General features: G+C 35.9%; 2 protein-coding genes across 5 annotated transcripts; one reads left to right on the forward strand and one right to left on the reverse strand.

Annotated features, from left to right (window-relative positions):
- Positions 1-484: 484 nt before the first annotated feature.
- LOC148603144 (uncharacterized) lies at positions 485-7,437 on the reverse strand. 2 transcript variants are annotated; one of them, XM_088552213.1, is made up of 4 exons: positions 7,181-7,437; positions 6,313-6,435; positions 2,895-3,623; positions 485-1,525 (listed from the first exon to the last, which is right to left on the reverse strand). In XM_088552213.1, the coding sequence occupies exons 1-4, from the start codon at positions 7,218-7,220 to the stop codon at positions 513-515; spliced, it is 1,905 nt and encodes a 634-aa protein (XP_088408339.1). In that variant the 5' UTR covers positions 7,221-7,437; the 3' UTR covers positions 485-512. The 2 variants fall into 2 exon arrangements, with proteins under 2 accessions (XP_088408339.1, XP_088408341.1); XM_088552215.1 differs by lacking the exon at positions 7,181-7,437 and adding an exon at positions 6,620-6,786.
- LOC148603145 (uncharacterized) lies at positions 6,923-19,478 on the forward strand. 3 transcript variants are annotated; one of them, XM_088552210.1, is made up of 2 exons: positions 6,923-7,122; positions 17,152-19,478. In XM_088552210.1, exons 1-2 carry the CDS (start codon positions 7,084-7,086, stop codon positions 19,408-19,410), a joined length of 2,298 nt encoding a protein of 765 aa, XP_088408336.1. In that variant the 5' UTR covers positions 6,923-7,083; the 3' UTR covers positions 19,411-19,478. The 3 variants fall into 3 exon arrangements, with proteins under 3 accessions (XP_088408336.1, XP_088408338.1, XP_088408337.1); XM_088552212.1 differs by lacking the exon at positions 6,923-7,122 and adding an exon at positions 11,635-11,953; XM_088552211.1 differs by lacking the exon at positions 6,923-7,122 and adding an exon at positions 11,983-12,276.
- The last annotated feature ends 1,800 nt before the right edge of the window (positions 19,479-21,278 follow it).

A 21,278-nucleotide genomic window follows, 5' to 3' on the forward strand; every position in this document is an offset into this window, starting at 1 on the left:
TTTATGTCATCGTAAGACTTAGTGTTGAATGTGTGTATTTTTATAATTGATTTCAATTAGAAAGCCTCTCAGCCGTTAAATCGTCACGTAAAGGTTTTTAAATGAGTGTTTTGTCTCGAAGCGACAGCGAAAGAAAAGAGACAGTGCGCAGGTACTAAAGGTGAGGTTGTACCGACATATATGAAGACGTCATATTAGAATAATACATAAAACTATCATTACGTTGTGATTTCTTCACTGGCCTTGTTGGACCTCGGCTGTGCCCAGGCCAATACAGCAAGCTTCGGAGCGATAATTTTACAATTACAGAAATCAACACGGAATGATACCATAGTAGAAAAATAAAACACAAGGCGGTTTTTACCCTGTTATAAAAATGGGCCTAATGACTTTGAACTTGAACTCAAAATCAGCGACTACTAAATTTTCTCCAGATCAAGACTGCACCAGAAATCTTCGTACCTTAGGCTTAGTAGAGACGAGAGAATTCAACAATGATTTATTAATATGTTTCAATTAAGCGGTGCAGCACTAGGAAAGACGGTCAGAACGTCGGAGGAAAAATACTTGTCGATAATGTCGTGGTACATCAAGATATCGACCATTCGATGTGCGTAACCCTGATCCCGGACCACGTTAACAAACAGTTGGTAATTAACACCAAATTGACATCGTAGTCGCCGTCGACAGATTTCAGTCAGTGAAAGTGGATCGTGTGACAATTGATGGTATTTGTCCAAAATATCCTGCGATACATTACCGGAATTCAACAATTGCTGGTCTTCGTCACACAAAGATTCACAGGTCTCTAGAAAAAGATATATCAGATCCCTAAAGCAGGGTCTGATGTTCGTCGCAATAACGTTAGAACTGCGTTCTATCATAAATCGTAAGAGTGACGTGTTTCCTGCTGGCACGCTTTTAAGAGCATTATAAGACAATAAAACAAAGAATACATTAGCTCTAACATTGACCTCTGTAAGTCTGTACAAAAATCTCTCATCTTTAAGTGGTTCGGCGCCATTTAAAAGCAACAGTCCCATAATGTCATAACGCCCAATTTTCAATGCAACATAAAACGGCGTTTCGTCGATCATCACAAGTCCTTTATCTGCCATGTTTGATGCAGAACGGGTATAATCAGCGTGCCTTTTATTTACGTCGTGGCCTTTTGCAATAAGACATGCTACATTTTCTACAAGGTGGTTATTCTCCATCAGAAGAACGGAACTGATCGCAGACCAACCGCAATGTTTTGTTCCATGTGACAAAAAACCACCTATCTTCCGTAGAACTTCGGTAATTTCCATTAGATTAAGCTCATTTGCCCATCCAAGCATAGAATATCCTCTGTACCGAAGTTCACATAGATCAGTGATACTTCCAGCCAGTGTAGCGACGATAGTTGTATTATGATCCATTAGTGATTCAACGAAAACGGTCTGGAGTCGCTTCGTGAGAATATCTTTGTCCCAATTCATTTGAATACATAATCTCATAATGATGTTTAGTAGAGAGCTATCGCCTACAAAATACACGAATTTGAGCAGTTATTAAACAAGAATGAGAGAATTTCTATTCCTGTGGTTAATGGGAGACAATCCTCGTACATTTTATTGAACAAACAATGTGTGAATAGTGATGAATACGAAGGCTACGTGTATGTACATTTTTCTGATGAATTACAATTAGCGCGAAGGAGAAAGACGATGAGTTTCATAAACGGCATCGAAAACTATACAAGTATTTATGTTTAAATGTAACTAAGAAAGGGTAAACATTCAGTCGAAATCGTCGTATCTCTAGCGGAAAATACCATAAAATAACTGATAAACAAGTGTAACAGTAAAAGTAGAGATGAAAACAAGTATACTTAAAATACAATAACTAACCTAATATGGGGGGGGGGTTGAAATGCTCACATTTTTACTCGGAAGTCACGTAAGTGACTTCGAGTATTGTAAGTATAAGAATGACAAAAGGGCTTCCGGCAGATAACTTCACAGACGGAAATGCTGTCTTCAAATTAATGCATGATTCTCTTTTCAACTTTAAATATTTCAGCGATATCCCAAATGAATGATATTTCAAACATTTTTAAGTGTTAATTTTCAGCTAAACACTGTCGAACTGGTAAATCGAGACGCCGAACTATTTTTGCCGCTTGGCCGCGTAGTAGTTTCACAGAAGATAGTTAAAAGCTATCCTGGTGCCCAGGACTACTGAATATTGCGATCGGGAACCAGTCTAGTTAAAAGCCAATACAATTTAATTGGAGTTATCTCTCTTTGGGTGGTGTTGGATTTTAACTATGCCCCGTGGATGGTATAATCAAAATCAGTTTATCAAGAAGTGTCACATTCAACATCATTAGCTGCCTTTTTTCAAGTTTAAGGTCTCAAGAACGTAAACAAATGCAATAATCTTATTTTCACGAAATTTGTGTACATCTTTGTTTTGTTTTGCTGCAGGTTGCAAAGGAAATATGGGTTCAACATCAAAACAGTCTCAAACGTTAGTCCATGTCATGACCGGCACTCTAGCACATTGCTTAAAAATAATCATCGTGAACCTATCTTGCAGGTTGCACGCCAAGCGACTTCCGAGTTTCAGCACCTTCGGTGCTTTGATTTACTATAAATATAACATACCATGCATTATAATGTAAACGTATTTATTTTCGCGCTGTACTAATTTTCACTATTTTCGCGGTGGACTGAAATGCGCAAAAAAATAACACTACCAAAATTATTGTTAAACACTATGAAAAACTTATTTTTTAAACCGCGAATATGTGCATTTGACATAATCGGGGAAAATTAGCAACCGCGAAAATTAATACGTCTACAGTATATCTTTTATGGCAGGAGTTCTACTCCTGAATTCTTTCTTACCTGACTTAATGGCGTCGTCTAATATTTCGGAGAGCTCATCGTAAGAGATATCTGGATTACCAAACTCTCTACAAATATATCTTAAACACTTGTGAGACCTGCTTTTGTAAGCTAGTCTTAAGCATTTTTTCAATTTTTCCTTATCACAATATTCAAGTTCGAACCTTTTCGACAGCGTTTCAAAAACATCGAAGTTACAAGTTTGTATAGCTTTTTGGAGGTCTTCGAAAGATATGAAATATAAAATAGCTTCTTTTTCAGTCCTTTCTATGAATTTCATGACTTCAGATATGATCGGTCCGCTCCGGTGGGCCAAAGCTAAATATAAAATTGATAATCGACATTTTAAAGTGAACCATATTGAGGAAAACATTTCATTATCCAAACAAAAAGGAAGGAGATATTTTACGATTTTGGTTTTTTCCAATATTACTGCCAAATGAAGCAAATAAATTCCACTGCAATCGTTCTCCAGATACTGTTCCGTAAAATTCCCAGAATTAACACCAGATACGTAGGAAACATCATCATTCATGTGTTTGTTCATTCCACTCTCCCTGAAGTGCTCACAATGTCCATCCTTAATGTACTTAGCAAGTCTTCTAACCAAACCAATAACACAGTAAATTGATAAATTGTTGTTTTCAGGAACACAGGACTCCAATTCGACTGCACACTTGCACGTGACCGGAAGACCTGCCACCATTACTGATGTGTCTATGAAGAATCCTAAAATTTGGAATATATAAAATAAAAGTTTTGTTGCCTATTGTTAATTATAAACGGCTATAATGCGATAACGATAAAAGTATAAGAGTTATAATTATAGTTATAAACTGACCTGTTTATCAAACACATAGAGCCGGGTTTCTGTCTACTACATTTAACATAAGCATATAACAGACTAACCAGTCATAATTTGTTAGGTTCCGAGCCTAACAATTGTCACTCTCACAGCTAAATCCATTGGGGATCCGGGCTTAAGATCAATAACAACTGGTACTTTTCGATTTGGGACCTGGGGCTTGAGAACCCCAAACATTGGAACTACTTTATTGGGGACCCGAGGCTTGGAAACCTAACCATTGGTATTGGATTGACGACCTGTGGCATTGAACCCTAACCGTTAGTTTTTCTTGATAATTGATCTGAGGCTCGGAACCCTAACCATTGGTACTATTCGATTGGGGGCCAGAAGATTGGAACCCTTACTATTGTTCATCAGAAGCTATGAACATAAAACATCGGTATTACTCGATTGGAGACTCGATACTTGATACTCAAACCATTAGCGACCTGTGGCATGAAACCCTAACCACTTGTACCAATCGATATGGGACCTTAGGCTTGGAACCCTAACCATTTGAACTACTTGATTTTGGGCTTTAGGCTTGGGACCCCAAACCATTGGTACTACTCGTTTAGAGACTCGAAAATTGGATTACCTACAAATTGGTACTACGTGGTCTTGCTTGGGTACCCGAGACTAATAATCGCTAACCATTGATAAATTCCGACTAGGGACCCGAGAATTCGTTGGAACCCTCAATTTGGAAATACTTAATTGGAGACATTAGATTTGGAACGCTAACAATCGCTACTACAATGTACTATATTCGGGACACAAGGCTTGGAACCCTTATCACTGGTACGTTTCGACTGAGGTCCCGACGCTTGGAACCCTAACCACAGGTACACTTCGACTGAAGATCCGACGCTTGGAACCCTAACCATTGGAACACTTCGACTGAGGACCAGAGGCTTAGAACCCTAACCATTGGTACATTTCGACTGAGGACCCGAGGCTTGGAATCCTAACCATCGGTGCATTTCGACTGAGGACCAGAGGCTTGGAACCCTAACCATTGGTACATTTCGACTGAGGACCCGAGGCTTGGAATCCTAACCATCGGTGCATTTCGACTGAGGACCAGAGGCTTGGAACCCTAACCATTTGTACATTTCGACTGAGGATCCGACGCCTGGAACCCTAACCGTTGGTACATTTCGACTGATGACCCGAGGCTTGGAACCCTAACCATTTGTACATTTCGACTGAGGATCCGTCGCTTGGAACCCTAACCGTTGGTACATTTCGACTGATGACCCGAGGCTTGGAGCCCTAACCATTGGTACATTTCGACTGAGGATCCGACGCTTGGAACCCTAACCGTTGGTACATTTCGACTGATGACCCGAGCCTTGGAACTCTAACCATTGGTACATTTCGACTGAGGAACCGAGACTTGAAAACCTAACCATCGGTACATTTCGACTGAGGACCCGAGGCTTGGAAGTCTAACCATTGAAACATTTCAACTGAGGACCAGCGGCTTGGAACGCTGACTAATGGTACATTACGAGTCGGAATCCGACGCTTGGAACCCTAACCAACGGTATATTTCGATTTTGGAACCAGGACATAGAATCCTAGCCATTGGTACATTTCGATTGGTATCCGAGGCTTGGAACTCTAACCATTGGAACATTTGAACTGAGTACCAGAAGTTTGGAACGCTAACCATTAGTATCATTTGATATGAGACCCGAGGCTTAGAACCTTACCCACTGGAACTGGACCTATGGCATTGACCCTAACCACAAAACATTCGATTTGGGACCCGAGGCTTCGGATCCCTAATAGAAATATATACTTAATTATTAGGAGACCCAAGACTTGGGAACCCCAAAGCATTGGTTTAACTCTTTTGGTGACCCGACACTTTGAATCCATTACATTTGTACCTATCAACTGGCGACCTGAGGCTTGGGATCCTAAACCATTGCATAGTTGAAATCGATTGGAAACCTGTTGCTTGGGATCTTAAACCAGTGGTGCTACTCAATTGGCGACCCAGGGCTATGGGTTTGTAAATACCCTCCCAAGTATATGTAAGTGTAGAAAAGATGGTGATTTACTTTAAATTTTCGTGGATTTTTTTGTTTTGAAAATCCTGCAAACCGTGGGATTTTCACGGAAGTTTTTTTTAAATATTTTCGCAAGTAAGAGCTGTAAGATGAAAATTCAACTGTTGAGATTATTTTAGATGGAAAAACATTATACTATAACCTGGAAAAGATCGCAAATGTTAAAGTGCGCGGGAGTGGATTGAACACAGAAACCACGAAAATAAAAGATGGTGCAGAACAATACAATTCAGTATGTAAGTTGATAAATATATTAAGTATAGCTGGTAATTTTCGTTGGTGTTCTGATTTTGGCGTATTTAAGTGGTCTTTCTAAAAACGCATAACTAAATTCTGCTAAATATTTACTCTGGGCTAGAGTATTTAGTGTGATACCTTTGCATCCGCCCAAAGTACAATCTGCATTTTTCCGAATACATTCATTTTGCCTAAAAATCGCCAAATTTTACACCTGCCAAATTAACCCACTAACACTCTAATTGTTACTCACTAAAGCTCAGTGGCTGTAAAATAATCGATGGGTTGTTCTTTAGGTAGTCTATTACTACACTCTGTGACTGGTTGTGCATCATGTCAATGAAGTTATACATATCTTCTCTACTGTAATTTACATCTGTGAAAAAAAAATACCAATTTGAGAGTCCGACATGGAAAATGGTCAGTTAGGAGTAAAACCAAGGAAAGAACATGACCCGACACATGGAAGAATGTAATGTATTTTTATAGTATCAAGAAGGACGAAAAAAGTTCAAGAAATAGTATCATCAAATGCACATCGTGACATGTACCATACTTACAGCTGAACATCCCAGGAGGTGCTCTGGTGTTTGCTACACCATTTACAGTAACATCATCTGCATATAATGCAAGCTTAAATCAGACATTTGTCTAATCCGCTGCACACAAGTGCAGCTTCATAGCATTAAAAAAATATTGTTGATGTTCTATCTGACCTACTCGAATTACACCAAACGAGGATGATATCGTGTGTTATTAATCATGGATATTTTTCCTACAACATTGAAAACAATGTTTTGTGAGGAGAATAGAGTTGACTCCCTTTGTTCAGTTATTTCGAAAGGTTAACGTTCTGAGTCATTTAAAAAATTCTTTGTTCAATAAAATATCACTTCTATAGACTGAACACAATGGCCGTGCCACGATTACGCTATAATTAATCACCGAATCGATTAATAAGTCCCTAGTTACTGCAAATACACAGTGGCCTATTTTAGACCAGAAAAGGGGCGACACAGAAACCATGTCAAATGGACTATCGGACAAGCTTCCTGACATAAATGTGAGTGGTATAATTATTTCAAACATTTATACATAGAAAAATTACATAGAAAGTTTACCTGTATCTTTCCTGAAAGTCTTCCCATTTCTTCCTCCCATATTGTTGTTTAGTTTTTAGGTTTCAGTTACTTCCCTTTTTCTCAGATATGAAAATACTATATAGGTGCTTCAAATTGCGAAATCCAGCCAATATTGACAAATGTCACGGTTTGCCAGTATATATAAGATAACATTCACATATGAGATATGACCTGATAGATCTTGGTCAACCGTTTCCCACGCGACGTAAAAGCTGAACATGCAAAAAAAAGGGGGGTAGTTCCTGGGGTTGGACCACTTTTGTTTTTCGGTTTAAGAATTTTGTGCAATTTGTGTATATGGCAAAACACGGGTAAAGGGGTGGGGTGGCTGAACTGATATTCTATACTGCAATCTGAAATTAAAGGAAATGGACAATTGACAATTTATAGGTACCAAATCTCTAAATGTCTCTAGTAATACTCTAGATATGTTGGTTTAGATATTTCATCTCGCCTTAACTACAAATATTGAAAGTGCTACGTGAATACCAAAAAACATGTCATGTCTATATTGTATTATTGTGTAATGTCTTATTATGTTATCTGATAGATATTGATATTGAATGTAAATACTCCCGGAGGAATCATGGTTGGATTAATAAGTAATTTGATTTTTAAATTTGAATTTTATCAAATACATAAAAATGTATTCAAACCGAACCAATGTGTGAATATTCAATACACACACATTTTTCGGTAGTTTAGAATTAAAGAAAAATATCGTCGATATGTCGGGTTAATGTTAAGAATCACCAGGGGATGGGGTACTTTATCATATATTAGCCTCCCCCAAAAAATTCCTACCATATGCATTGAAAGTGAAAATGATAATATATACTCATGTATTTATACTCGTTTATTAATCTCTCATCTTGAAGTTTTGTATCATCTTTATTTTTACTTTCAATTGTTAATAACTATTAGTTGATATTAAATTGATAACAGTGCTAAAATATATATCTTTAGTTTTACATTATTAGAATTGAACAAAGAATACATGACCAATTTAAACAAAATATGAATTTTTCAATAGTTTCAAATGAAAATTTATTGTCACATCTCTCCACAAAGACCCTCATATATTGTTATCTGCAAATCAGACTGAAGTCTTCAAAGTGGCTAATCGTCAAATATTCTATGCTACTGATTTTGGCTTGCTTTCTATGCTCTAAAATCGGGTGACTTCCACTGGAATCTTGGTTCTCTTGATATGATAACTCTTTCGTAACCGTGATGACCCGAATGTTTTCCAATCAAAACAACTGGATACCAGGAAGTGATGGTAATGTTTTCACAAGTTTCTCTCAAATTTTTAGGGATCCTTGGTGGGTCGCTTATGATGCGTACAACACGTTTATGATATTTAAGAGGTACATTTTGATCTCGTATGAAGCTAGAACTATACAGCTAAACACGACACCGATGTGGAGTAGTGATATACGATTGTGCAAATCATATGCGAATGTATATAACGAAATTGCGAGTACAAGAAGTCCCTAACAATATTAGCGACTTAAAAAGAGAGAATTTCGAATGAGCGCACATGATAATTGTTTTTGTCTGTCGTGTTATTATAATATAGTGGTGACATCGAAGATGACATCACTTCTTTTCGATGTGCACACGCTTTACGTCACAGAAAAATATCTATCGGACAAATTAAAAATAAAGTGCTCGTTTTCTTGATCAAAACCCAAATTTTATTATAAAAGACTTATCCCGCTTACTAAATAGCAATTCTACTGATATACTAAAACTAAAACTTAAGTGTAAGTGTTTGTAAGAATCAGGCAAAATGGGAAAATCAGAAACATGCTTCATGTATTTGAAAATATCATTATTTGATCTCTCCATCACTAGATTTGCTCAGACATTTTCCAATAGAATGCTAAAAAATGACGTTTTTTATAAAGTTATCTGCCCTTGAAATGTTCATTACCAGTGAATTTCAATGGAATTATAACTCAATTCACCGACATGATATGGAAAGTATTGTCCTTTTTCCTTGATTCTGATGGTGTAAACAATCAAATTAAACATTCAAAATAGTGGGTTTTTTCATACCATGTTTCACTCACTGTCTGATTCTTACAAAGACTGACACTTAAATTCCTATACGAATGTACGGTCAGATGTGCTCTATTTCTATAACATATAAATACCACTGTCGCATCATGATCTTTTATGTAGTTCGTTACTTATTCTACTGTTCTTTGATATTGTATTGTTTCATTCGTGCAATGACGGTTAACTGTAAATGTGTTAGTGCAAATAAACATTGTCTATTGTCTGATCCCAAGGGACGGACCCAGAGGTTTTGAAAAGGGGGCGGGATTGCAGAGAAGTTCCGCTCGTACAAACTATGCACTTGTGGGCCACATCCCGAATCTACTTTTATACTGTACATGTAACTGTATTTCAATGGCTCGAAGGGTGAATCACGAATTCCTTTGACTGTGCATTCCATCATTTCGATTAGGGATTATATATATATTTTTTAAACTTGACATATCTATATAGCGATGCAGGACTGTTACTAGATCAGTGGCCGATCCAGGGGTGGGGCGGTAGGGGCGAAACATCGATTTGTTAATTTTGTGTACAAATGAGAAATCTCCGTTTTCTGGAGCCTCACAGTCCCACTGGAGCTCTCCATTAAATAAATCTCTTGATCCGCCCGGCAAATTGACATAGATTGATTCGTTTTTGTTTGTCAGCTGAAATCTTAAGAAATGTTTCTATTGAAAACATTATCTATACCAAACCAGAACATTATGCGTGCTTGAAGTACGCATGTAACAGATCTATCGGATCAAAACACTTTTCAGTTTATCCCTTTTATCTTGTAACTTTCTTTGAAGTTGTCTTACTTATCATTCTGCTCTAAGATTTGTGTTGTGCAATTATACACATTAGAGAATTTTAAATTATCCGAGTAAACAATCTTAATACTGAATAGAAAAATAAATAGGTAATAATGAATGTTGTCACCGTCACATTGCCGACAAATAAATGAGTAATTCTGAGTGTTGTCATCGTGACATTGCCGACAAATAAAATAATGAGTTATACTGAGTTTTGTCACCGTCACATTGCAGACAAATATATGAGTAATACTAAGTTTTGTCATCGTCACATTGCCGACAAATAAAATAATGAGTAATACTGAGTTTTGTGACTGTAGCATTGAGTAATACTGAGACTCACTGTTGCCATCGTCACATTGCCGACAAATAAATGAGTAATACTAAGTTTTGTGACCGTCATATTGAGTAATACTAAGTGTTGGTATCGTTTTTGCTAGCCAAGAGTTACGGTCCTGATGCCAATTCACATTGCCGAGATACGAAACGATTAAAAGACGACTTTCACATTCGCTATATGGAAACTGTTTTACGGTTTTATACTGAAAGAAAGGATGTCGATCGGATTTGAATGCTGCAAGAGCAATAATAGTTAAGTGGAAATACGTCTTCAAGCATAACAATTTTTGAAATGCTTCATATATGTTGAATTACTTAAAATTCCTTGTAGTTATCTAATCAAGTTCCTGTTCCCTGGGCCCTCATTGCAATGTCACCCGATCCTACACCTGCTGACCCCAGTTGACCTCGATTTTCCGGAACGGAAGTGAATGTGAAAGTCGTCTTGTACCGAACAAACTATTAATACTGAGTGTGCCGAAGAACAAACGATAAATATGGAGTGTTCTCCCCGTCACATTACCTAACACCAACACTGTGAATTTTTGTAACTTTACAAGTATAACTAAAGGACTATGTTAAAATAATCATCTTTGATTGTTATTGTTACATGTGCATAAGAAATCAAACTCTAATTTTGTTAATGAGATAATGGATGTTTATACTATACTGTCGGTGGAAAGTTAGTAAACCACGCTGAACAGCAAACATTTCCTTCCACCCAAATTAATAGACATTTTTTCGTTGTTGCTTCACTTTAGGCATGTTTAAGTCTCAGTTTACATATATATTATGCACCTTAGATTTGCTTGTACATTCTTTTTGATCGCAGTGGTGGATAAAATGGTGTTTGGGGGGGGGGGGAGGGGATCCACCACATTTGCTAATTTCGCGCAAAAGTGTGACGATAAGTGAGTAAAACATAACATGGAACCTCCTTTTTTCTCGGACCCAGCTGGAACCAAAACCCAACCTTTTCAATATTTTGGATCCGTCATACGGTCATGTAAGTTTTCTCTTCCACAACAGTGATAGATGCTACAGTGTACATGTAAGTAATCCTACTATGTATAATGGCCTATTTATTCCAAAATAAACTTTAAAATGACTTACTCGAGACAAACTTTTACGTTTACAAATCCGTGTTTGTAAGCATATCTTAATGTAAACTTGCCATTTAAACTCGAAATGTATTTATTCTTCTTTCAGTTTGATATTTCATACACGTACATGTATACATGGTTGCATACAAACAAATAGAAGCCAATGAATGCATTTATTAATATTACAAACCAGTATTTAACTGAAGTATATGCCACTTGTATACATACATAAATTTGTATAATGAACCTTGAAGTCCCTCAATGGAAATGTAAAATGAAATTCATATTTTGATATTTCTGTAGTTCAAACGTTTTAATTGCCAAGGGGCCACAAAGAGGGTCTTGCTAGGAGACGGTTAATTATCTCAAGCTATTTACCGACACACTTGTGTAGTATAAAATGAAATATTTGTATTTCGGTGACGGAATTCAATCCTAAATTAAAGGTAAAATTTTGAATAAGCCTAAACTTGTACTAAGACGATCTTATTTTAGAATTCAATTAATCTCACCTACCCCCCAATCCATTTCGATACATCATTTACAGACCAAATCGTATCGATCGAATTTTACAAAATATTTATTAAGACACGTTGCTTGGATATTTTTCGCCGTTGGTTTACGAATCAACCCTGTTTATTTATATCTTGATGATGGAATAGACCATATCACATCAAACTTTAATGAATTGATTATTACATTTTTATTTCCGATCAATGGGATATGTCTTCCTGCCGGAATTTTAACAGCAGACGATAGCAAAATGGCGGTAAGTCAAAAATGGGTGAACTTATTGTGGGTTTGGATCAGATTTTGGTTTGTTTGTTGTTAAATATTGACTACAAATGATAATCAGAGAGATGAAATCAGTTAAATCAATATTGTAGAAAATACAAATATATGTTGCATCTGGAGAGTTACATTAATTTCATGGTTAAACGTTACCGGAACTTTCTTGTGCTTTCCAAACTAAGGGCTAGCACTTTCCGTATGTAAAACTTGTAAAGCTAACAAAATTGTACCTATTATCGCAATGATACTTTGAGCTACAAATGCAGGGCCGGATCCAGACACTTTGAAAGGGGGAGGGGGTGCCAGCCGAGGTTCCTTGGAAAAAGTAGGGGTGCTAGGACTTTTTTTTTGCCATTTTTTGTCAGTTTTACACAATGGCATGAAAATGACACATTTTCCAATGAAAAGGGGGTGCCAAACCCCTGCACCGCCTCTGGATCCGCCCTAGAATGTATAAACATGTACGTCAAGACGAGTGATAGATGACAGTCCAATACTATAAACTGTGTTTCATTGAAAATTTTCTCCTGGTGATCAAGATAGCGTGCTCATCCTTCTTAGGTATGAAACAGTAAAAGCCTTAGGGGTTGAAGATTTTATACTAGGCGCACATATGCTAAACATGAGTAATGACTTTTATTAAACTATTGATGAAACTACGAGTATATATTTCTATTTTATTGGAATGGATGGATGTTTTGCTCCATAATCCAAATAGGCTTTACAGTATTTATATTCCTGACCAGTTATTTGGGTATATCTGTAGATAGCGAAGATTTTTCAAAGTTACTAGATGATCGTATGGATTCTTCTCGGATAGTAACCCCCACCCCCACTTAAGGTAGTAGACCTAGAATAAGGAATACAACTCTTACAAGTCATTGGAACGTTTATATTCACTATTTTACATCAACCTCATGTAAGCGTCAACGTAACTTGGGCTGATTTCATTCTGTTTCAAAGGAAAGCTTGAAATGCTCTGGTGAAATTTAATATGATACAAACATATCACTGATTTTAAAAGTTATGTCCCTTACCCTAGGTCTACCTCCTTAAAGTGAATAAAAATAAGATTTTAGCTTGCTCATAATGTGGCTATATATAGTTTGCATAATAAAAATAATATATTACAGTCTTGAGTAGGAAATAATTTTGAACCACACCTATCTAAAGAAGAAGTTCTACCAAACCATAATAACTATTACGGCAATGCTCACTAAATTCATACAAACGCTTAAGCCTGTGTCGTGCTATGTGAAACATGAACAACAAAACATTCAGATCACAATCTCTAATAGGAAGTGATCATGTTCTATATTGAATACATTTTGTGAATCCTTACAGAGATGTTGGAAAAATTGCAGATATTGATACCCTATATTCATAAATGACAAAGTCTATGATTTTCTCCATGGAACGTCAAAATTTATTTTGCATAGAATGCGCGCACTCTGAATATGAAAATTCATACTATGGTGTAGGATGGGTTGCTAATAAGAATTAATTGGGTACCCTATTATAATATTTATAAAGGACAAAGTCCATTTTTACCATGTGAAATCTCATACTAATTTGGAGTTGCACATCTTACAAGTAATAGATTTTCTGGGGAAGCTTCTTTATCCATTCAAGAAAGGTACACCATTCTGTGTAACGAAGGTATGGACGGAAGCAAGGAACCCTTGATGATTTGCAAGCGAGGTTACAGTAAAGACTCGACTGAATGAAAATCGTTATCTTCCATGAAGGAAAACTCAATTCAAAATATTCAAAATGGTGGGAAACATGTCGTGGAAATGGTCTTCGCCCAGTTGTTAAAAACCTTTGGCATATCTTAGTACCAGTTCATATAAAATTTAGGCACTGTACATATTAAAGTGATTTACAGTGAAGAAAAACCCACCGAACAAACAATGCTTTTTCAGTCTAAATATGCGCTATTTTGTGTTATTGTTGTCCTTTCCATATTCAGATCTGTACTTTTGAGAAAATCATACATTTATGTCCCAAAATCAAGAACGACAACTCTTGTAAAGTGCTAATTCCATGTACAATCTATATGAATTTTATCTCAAAAGCGCAAAACCCAAATGAAAAAATATGACTGGTTATGTGGTCTGTCACTGATTCTGAATATGAAATAAAAGTAAAATTGGTGGATTTTTAACATGTATGAATCACCTCCCTTCTGATATTTATAAAGACTACTACTTAATAATTGAGAAAAAGTAATAAATCTTTTCTCACTTCTCTTGTGGGTGTAGGGTGTAGTGTGATTGATGTTAAATCTTAAGTACCATTCTGTGTAAGAATCAGGCAATGCGTGTCCCATCGTTTTTCTCAATTTGGTCTTTTTTCGCAAATATATACCTGGAAAACAACCTAAAATATATTTAAATTTACCCTGAAGCATCTGTGACATGAATAGTTTTTGATTGCTTATATAGGAAAAGGTGTGGAAAATTATTCCCATTTTTCCATTTTAACTGAACATGACTTAACAATATCTGCAAAAAGCATTACAAACACTTAAAACTTGATGGTTTTTCTGGAGCTCATGAGGTTGTAAATACTTGGATATTGCAATAAAGTCTCTGGGTTTTTACTTCTTCCCTTCTTCATATACTACACCATATACATATTTTGCCTGATTCTTAAACAAAGAAGTTCTTCAATATTTTATAGTCTTTCAAATAAATGTGTGTAACATTGTGGTGAATTTTTGTTTTAAAAAAACTTAATATGTTTTGAGTTTTTTTTTATTGCTCTTGAGATAGGATATTGATCAATAATCCATTTTCTGTATACACATCTATAACTACTCTATGTACATGCGAGTCTGTATTTTTTTTTCTACATTGATAAGTACATCTCCATCTAAGAACCGGGGGAAATGTGTGTAAGGTATGCCACATAAAGGAACATATTTTATTGCATTAACCAAGTATTTATACCTGATAAACTCAAGATATAACCATTGGTTTACAACAATTTTATTTGTTAAATCTACAAAAGGGATAGCACACAAGTTTTACCAACTTATGAAGTCTTCTCCCATCAATAATATACAATGCATATATAAGAACATTAGAATATTGAGGGCACGCATAAAATCATTATGAATATTAAAATGACAATTCTGAATTAGATTTTACAAGACGATGAAGAAAAAAAAGGAAAAACAACAGTACATTGAAAAATTAATAAATACAAAAAAATACACCAAAACAAAGAAAAAATAATTTAAAATAAAGTTTCAAAAATATATGTACAAACTGAAGAGAAACATAAGTGGACAGGTGGATCCGCTGTCCTTGTGTGACACTGGTTTTACCTCCATAATAATATTAGATCAGAAATCTTTTTGACCTTTTAATAAATATGAAGACACTATCCAAAATAAGTATATTTTCTTCGTTCGTTAGATCAGTACTGCCCCTGGTAAGCAGTGAAACATCCATTCTTGAACGAATTAAGCGTAAACTCTCGAATAGTGTAATACAGAATTATGATCTGCCTCCCATTGCCAGAATGGTACTTAACACAACAACCCCTATCCATTTAGTCAGACACTTGTTGTTGGGATGAAAAACTACTCTATCTCATTTGTGTTCGTCTCAAACTACAAAGTCTCTATATTACCTGTAACTGGGCTTCTTTGCTATTCTGATAAACCCCCTCTTATTGGCTTTCTTCTTAAATAATTTCAAGTCTCATAGGTTTCATATCAACTTTAAATGCAATAACACAATTGTAGCTTGTCGATTTAGCCCCGTGTTTAGATGGCAAAAGCATTTTGTAACTTCCCTTTTAAAACACCGTTTTACGCCAACCTACTTTCCAATAGAATACATAAGTGTTTTTATATTTACCCAATCGCGTTTACAATTATTGCAATAGTGCAAAGAAGCATGTCTGATGGCAATTTGCATCAAAATTACTTTACAAATGAATTGATATTGCTTGTTTATGATAGAAATGCTGAATGTCAATTGAAAATACAATTGATCAGGAAAAAAAATAAACCAAAAAAAAAAAAAAACGGAAGACGTCTTTAATATAAGATTCCCCGGAGAAAGACAGAGGAGACATAGTAGTCTGAGTGAGATTACCACAAATGAGACATAGTGGTTTGAGATGAACATAAATGAGACCTTAATTTAGTCTTAAAACATAATATCGCAAATGCGATGTTCCTTAAAAACTTTTAGAGAATGATAGCGGATTCATTAAAGACGATTATATAATTCGATCGAATAATTATATAATTGTTGTCGATAAACTGGTCAATATCGTGATATTTAGACTGGTCACAGGACATGATTGACTAAGACCATAATAAAGACCGAGTCATATAGGCGAGGTCATTATCGCTGTCGCAGTCAATACTACTGTCCTACGGGCAGTCTCAATACCACAATATTGACCAGTTTATCAACAACTATTATGTTTATTTCATTGAGGAACCATATCCTCGATTTTTTTTTTCAGAAAGCCATGCAAATCGTGTTTCTGCATATTTACATTGACAACTGCTTGATCATGAATGCGTTTTAATGAGGGGATGTAACTCTTAAATTCGTAACCGTGCATTATCATACTATTGTATTGACTGGTAACAATTCATACTGCAGGTTAATTAATACCGCGTGTAAAGGTTTTATCCAATCGAAATTACTGATTTTTTACTGATATGAGATAAAGTCACTATTGGTAATGTAAACCCTTGTGGTCTTTGAAGCTACCGCGAATGACTTAACAATTTTTTCTGAACATTACGTTATGTTGTGTAAATAATATGTGTGTGTATGTGGGTTCATTAAATATTTAAATTCGATCATTTTTGTTTCAGGTCGGCAGGAAAGACTGTAAAGTTGCTAGCGATTTCATCAGCAGCAGAGATGATACATCAGGGTTACCTCATTTACATCTATCATACGTTATCCATAGCTTCGTACCACGCCGATATGTCGAAACCCAAATTCCAGTGGCAACTCCAACAGTAATCGGAAATTATGCAGAGGGCATGCGTATTCCCCCATTAATCATACAAAAATCAAAGGATACATTTGAGAAAAAGAAATTCATACACGATTCAGACGTCACTTTTCTCCATGTAAAAGACGTAACCGTAGAATTTCCGGAGTCGATTGATGCTGATAAAGCAAATTACGTCATATCGACAGACAGTTGCCATGTTGGATATTGCAGACTAAAAGTCCTCGACAACGGAAGCAATGGAAAATACGCAGATCTTCATATCGATAGGAAGGGAATTAAATATCTAGCTAGTAAGAAATCAGACGAACTCTATAGAATCAAACTTGCGTCCAATAAGAACGCAATTGATTCAATGTTGTCTTCATTACTAAGCAAAGGTCACGGTTTTGACGTCAAATTCATGAATGTATTTTCAGGTGTTCCGAATGAAACTTTCAATCTTGAGCGTCGACCCCATACATCCATCGGTTTTAGTGGAATTTTAGTAAGTGCTCAGAAGGAAACAGTAAAGAAAACCTCCAATGGTTTAATAGAAGATGTCTATCAGGACGAAGTAGATCATCAGCTTGCTTTTCAGTGCAAAACTTGGCCTCCTACAGCAAAGAATTGGATAAGTCGTGAAAGAACCTTTCAGTGGCCTTCGCCTGCAACAATAGAAAAAGTATCTCAATGCCCAGTACATATTGTACCGACTCCTCATCCAACGAGTGGGAGTGGGGATATTGAGTGGAAAATATCATTCGCAGTGGCAGAAAAGCGCTTAATATCAGAAGAGGTTGGTGATACTCAGAGACAATGTTATCTTATATTTTACATGTTGTGTCTATCGATCATGTCCGAGGGTATTCTGAAAATTTCTCACATCCGCTCTGTCTTTTTTCACGCATGTGAAAATCTTGAAACTCGTATGTGGCATAAGAATCCGGCTTTCTGTGTTCTATATCTCCTTGATAGTTTGACAAAGGCCATCAAAAAGAAAAATTTACCATGCTATTTTGTTAGCTCTAACAATTTGATTGATCATTTTACTGATTTACAAGTTTCACAACTTGATAGGCGTTTGACAAACGTTAGACGGAAGCCAGTAGAGGAATTACTGTCTCTCGGAGAAACGTACACTGTTTTAGATGTGTTCCCATACAATCTAAATGTCCGTAAACTCTTTGCTCCTGTTCTTGCCGACGCAAAATCATACAAAGATGTTGCGCAGGCGCAACAGTCAGTTGCTCATTTTATAGGAGCAGCAAACTCTGTGTGCAATGGATTTTATCACGAATATGGCTTTGACCATTGTGCTGCTGTGTTCGAGGATGTTATTGATAACTTCGTTCAACCAATTTTAGGGAAAGAGGAGGCAGAAAAGCAACGAGAATATATTCCACATCTTTTAAACCAGAGAAACATTGAATTTAGCAATGATCTGCCACCAGAAGATATATGGAAACCTATAACATTCTGTAGGTTTCTCATATTACGTTACGTTGAGGGTAAAGGCGGTGCCGGTTTATATGAACACCTCGCTTGCCTACATCACGCAGCGTCAAACATATTTCCACAAAGACAAGTAGAACTCCTAAAAACGGCGGATACTCAGTTCAACGAGGCATTGGGACGCGAAGGTGAAGGTCATGGAGCTGGTCTTTTTATTGACTACGCACACTTCCTGTGCACTTGCAACCGTTATGAAGATGCTATTCCGCACATAATGAGAGTAGTTTCCTCTGAAAAAGACAAACCAGAATCAGTAAACTACTATGGAAAGATGGAATCGTACACAGTTGACAAATATTTACAAAAGGAAATTACAATGTATGGCGGTATAGAACTTCTATCAGTAGCGTTTGCGTACTATTTACTAGTTGACTGTTATACTGCTATTAAGAAAACGTCTGAAGTTGAAAATGCTCTCGAGGGGTTTGAAAACCTTTGTGATAAATGTCAGGATCCTAAATCATTCAATTTATTAGGGTATACTTACCTCAAGTTAGGGGATAAAGAGAAGTCAACAAATGCTTTCAGTCGGGCTCAAACAGATTCATCTAACAAAATCGCAAAACAATATCTTCCTAAAAATAGTGCAAAGAAAGGCAAAAATGGTAGTAAGAAATGATTAAGATTATTAAGTTACTTCACATTTAAATTGTTTGCAGAATTTTACATTAAAATTCTGGAATCTTATTACTCTAGTTTGCTTATTATGAAACTATTAGTTACATTTTCCTACCAAATTTTATAAGTTTATGATTTAATCAGAAACATATTTCATGACACTGAAAAGTATTTAGAACATTTGAATTACTCCCCTTTGTACTATCCTCGGTTAATGTTAGTGATATTGGTTAGTCTTTAAAAAAATGGGCATTTATGAATTGAATTTTCAACTGTAACAATAATTATAGAATGATTGTTTCTAAAATATAGCCTGGTAGCGCATATTACCCTTCAAACAGAGTTAAGATATAGTAGTCTGACCGCCAGCCCGAGACTGGCTATTTTTTGGCAGGACTGGCCAATTATAGCAAAAATTAGTATAGACATATAGTACATATATTTAAAAATTGTATTCAGGACTGGCTAGAATTTGAGTGAGTTTCCTACCCTGCTTCAAAATGCTTTAACTTTGAAATACCTCGCAAGAAATTTTCAAAGAAGGAGGTTTTGACCTCGGACCCCTATACCCTTAGTTAAAACATGTTTAATTCCAAAGTTAGCAAATGGATCAGACAAAACTAAAAACCAACTTACTTGGTTCTCTCCATAATGAACATAGCAAATATAACATGCATCAACAACACATAATACAATACACATATTAAGCTCTATGTCTATACGCCAATAAAAGTTTGTCTAATACAACCGTATATAAAGCCTAAATTCACTTGCACATGAATGAAAAAGCGCTGTGTTTCAAAGAGTTACAAAATGCGCTGTTAAATCTTTAAAAATAATGTTTAGCGTTGCACCGTAACGACATATCAGTGGTATGATCAGAAGTAAGTCAATCATTACCAGAAAGAACATGTTCAATATGCGTTTCGCCGTTATAGATAAATGCATAATAAAGTTTTTTGCGAGTTTAAGTAGCAAACTTTGCAAGAATTATAAAGGAGGTGAACCGCGCATGTCAAAAACCCACACACTTTACTTATATTTCAGAAACAGCAATAGGCCCCATAACCAATCTCATTTTTTCATTTGGGTGTTGCGCTTTTGACATAAAATTTGATATATAGATCGTTCATGAAATAAGCACTTTACAAGAGTATCGTTCTTGATTTGGTTTGATTAGGTTGATTTTAATGACAGATCGGAATACAGAAAAAGACTATTGTCACATAAAAATGCAGCATATGTAGACCAAAAAGCATTGTTAATTTATTCCGTGGGTTTTCTGCACCATGAATCATCTTACCATAGGCAGTGTCTGAATTTTACATGGACTGGTACTTAAATATATAGAGGGCACTCCATGAAATAGTGAACTGATCTTCTATCACCCAACCGCATTCACATTTATGATATTGTCCTAATCTTACACGAAATGGGTCAGCATTCAAATTATTCGAACGAAGTCTAAGACTTGTATAGCATTGGATCCAACAATGAGTCTTAAACATAACAGATTTTAAAATACACATGCACACAAGTTGAGGAGAGCACGTCATACACGGTAGTATTCAACTTGCATAAACAGATTAAAGAAATAACTGTTATATTTTTTCGGTCTATGAGGGAATAACCTTAATCATGTGGTGCGCACTGAATAACCTGCATAGCAGGTTATTTTCAAGTGTGTACCACAAGCATCGCATGAGGTTATTTCAAATAGACCGGAAAAATATTACAGTCATTCCCTATAACAAGCAATGTTCACTAATTGATAACACGCACTTTTAAAGCCAATCAATTAATTTGATCAGAAACCAAAAAAAAATAGGATTGCTCATCTTCAATATTTGGCGAAAATCGTTCCAAATT

Source organism: Perna viridis, chromosome 11, assembly GCF_037379345.1.
Source record: "Perna viridis isolate PV_CMFRI_1.1 ecotype Kerala chromosome 11, ASM3737934v1, whole genome shotgun sequence".
In the NCBI taxonomy this organism is placed as follows: domain Eukaryota; kingdom Metazoa; phylum Mollusca; class Bivalvia; order Mytilida; family Mytilidae; genus Perna; species Perna viridis.